The sequence below is a fragment of the Propithecus coquereli genome, unplaced genomic scaffold, assembly GCF_000956105.1.
Source record: "Propithecus coquereli isolate 6110/MARCELLA unplaced genomic scaffold, Pcoq_1.0 Scaffold117, whole genome shotgun sequence".
Lineage (NCBI taxonomy): Eukaryota > Metazoa > Chordata > Mammalia > Primates > Indriidae > Propithecus > Propithecus coquereli.
The window spans coordinates 1,131,564-1,134,336 of NW_012135747.1; the positions used below are offsets into that span (position 1 = coordinate 1,131,564).

Genomic DNA, 2,773 nt, shown 5'->3' on the forward strand with positions numbered 1-2,773 from the left:
AATGGCAATACTGGGCAAGAACCCAGATCCCCTGATCCCCAGCCCGGTGCTGCTCCTGGTGTAACCCACTAGTTCCCCTGAAGAAGAGTCTGCTGACAACATAACTGAGGGAAACTGTGGTTCCAGTAACACTGTTACTACCCAAAGTAAACTTTAGGTTTCATCGGACTGAAGTTAAAACACTTGTTGGGAAAAATGCCACAGGTATGTATTCACTATGATGAATACAGGTGAAAGCAAACTGCCTTAAAAAAAAAATAATCACTGGACATTTAAAAGCTTAAAAAAAAAAACAAAAAACAAAAAACACAAGCTTATATAGATCCAACTGCTATGATCTAAAAGGGCTTTAGAGGAAAGAAGTCCAAGTCAGCAACGTGACTGGAAGAACCGGTTTACAGAGGCAGGTGGCCCTACCTAGCTCTCCTAGTACTGCTGCCAATCAAGCCTTAAATCCTGGCCTAAAGCCTGTCTCCAGGGCCGCCTCCTGTGGCACGCAGAGCTCCCTGAAGCTCTTCCAACAGGACAGGCTCCGATTTGCCACCCTGACTCTGGTCCATCACCGTGACTCTGCCCAGCACGGGTTCCTTCTGCCCCAGCCCTTGCAGCTCAGTATGGCGCTGCGGGCCTGAGGGCTTGGCTCTGCCACTGAACGTGGGCTCCCTGAGCACAGGCGCTGTGACCTGCAGCTCCGAGCCCAGCACTTGGCACCCCGCAGGTGCTCAAGCCCTGATCTTGGGCCCTGTCCCATCCCATTTACTGAACATTTATCCCCTCTGATTGGACACTATGCTGGGGGGCGTGTGGGGACACAGGTTGTTGTCAGGGAGCGTATTACTAGCAGAAAAGACAGACACAGTCACTGTTAAGTAACTGTGTGAGATGTGCCACAATCAAGGCAACAATCAAAGAAACAGGGAACACAGAAAAGGGTGAGGTTCCTTTTGCTTGGAGAAACAGGCTTCCCAAAAGAGGCAGTGCTTTCAAAGATAAAAGAAGAGTGAAAAGCCTCGGTCAACCCACTGTGACATGTGAGCCAGCCCTCCCTGGCCACAGGGGAATCAGTGCTGCCCCGGGACTGAGGCCTGGAGGAAAGGCACTCACCGCATCCAGACTCTTCTGCTCGCAGGGAAATGAGAACGTGAAGCCCAGAGGCATCCTGGGGCCTTTGATCCCCATGTAGTCCAGGAAGTCAGAGATGCAGGAGACGATGTGGTCAAACAGCTGCAAGAGAAAAGAAAGGACTAGCCATGTCTCTGTGGTTTCATAGTTTCAGTGCACATGTACACGTGTGCACCCGTGCATAAACACATACATGTGCAAACATTCTCCAACACACACAGACAGCCCCATTCTCCAGGATCTTCCCAGTCACCGGAGCATCATAAGCCAGGTATGGCTGAAAGTACCCAATGCTCTGGGGCCACAAAGGGCACAAATGCACAGCCGTGGGATCACGAGGATTCTGGTCATCACGTAACCACCAATGCCGTTGCCATGTGTGCACAGACACCAGCAGAACTGTCTCACCTCTTCCCCAGTGCCTTGCATGATTTCAATGGGAATGGCATAGATCTTGTTGTGCATTTCCACCGTTCTCTTCTTCCCACTACGGATTTTCACCAGCAGGACGCGGAAATTCGTTCCTCCAAGATCCAGGGCCAAGAAGTCACCATGCTCTGTTGCAGTCAAGAACATAAACAATGTCAAAAACAGCTAGGTGCTTCTTGGCAGCCAGTAACTCCAAGACTCCAGTATTCCCAGGGGAGAACTCATCCAAAAAGGGCGTCCCACACTGAATCCAGGGAGAAGCTGTGACTCCTCCCTCCAGCACACAGCACAGGCTCAGAGGAGGCACAGGCACTGTGTCACTGACCACCTCCAACTGTGAGCCATATTGCAAGGACAAAAGGCCCCGTAGGCGAATTGCTTGTCACAATAAACAAACTTCACCAGGGTTACTAAAAAGCCTAGCAATAATGCCCTGGTTTTAGAAAACCTCACATAAAAATTAATAATTGATGTCAATGTCTAAAGTATTTGCAAAAATGGCTACAATCATTCCCTCCCCTGTACCCGGCCTTCTTTGCAATGTGGCTGTGCAGTTCCTCCCACCAAACAGAGCAAAAGACGGAGTCTACTTCGCCTCCCCTTGGATCTGACCCAGCCCCATGACTTGCTTCGGCCAAAAGAGTGTGGCAGAGGCAAAGCTGAGCCAGTCCCCAGCCTCGGCCTCCAAGAGGCTTTGAAGTCTTCCTTTGCCCTCATGGACACTGCTGCTACCACGAGAACAGCCTGGTGGCCTACCAGAGGATGGGACCCAGGGCCAGGCACCCCTGCACCCCAGCTGACAGCCACCTGCTGGATGTATAAGGGGGGGCTGTCTGCCATCAGCCTCCCCGCTGACCCCCCAGCTGACTGCAGATGCAGGGATGAGTCCAGCAGAGGTCAGCCACGCCTGGCCCCTATGAGCAGAAGCATCCAGCTAACCCCCATAGACACATGAGCAATAATAAATGGTGGTTGTTTTAAGCCACTAGGTTTGAGAGTGGTTTATAATGCAATAATAAGTAACTTACATGTAGGACATATTCATATCACAAATATTCATTACTTAAAGGACTCACCCAAAAAGCTCCTCAGACTGCCTGTGCTCAGCTCCGATGAGAACCACTAAGGGCAGCATTGAGGCTGGCTGGCCCCCGCCTACTTTACACACACTCCATCAGGACTTAAGAAGGGGGCATCGGGCCAGGCGCGGTGGCTCACGCCT

General features: G+C 51.2%; 1 protein-coding gene across 1 annotated transcript in view; it reads right to left on the reverse strand.

Moving 5' to 3' along the window:
* Window positions 1-2,773, reverse strand: part of HK1 (hexokinase 1) — a 72,144-nt gene that overhangs the window by 12,678 nt on the left and 56,693 nt on the right. The window contains exons 10-11 of the mRNA XM_012658457.1: window positions 1,531-1,679; window positions 1,105-1,224 (exon numbers count right to left, since the gene is read on the reverse strand). Coding sequence (XP_012513911.1) covers window positions 1,105-1,224; window positions 1,531-1,679 — 269 coding nt within the window. The remainder of the gene's footprint in view (window positions 1-1,104; window positions 1,225-1,530; window positions 1,680-2,773) is intronic.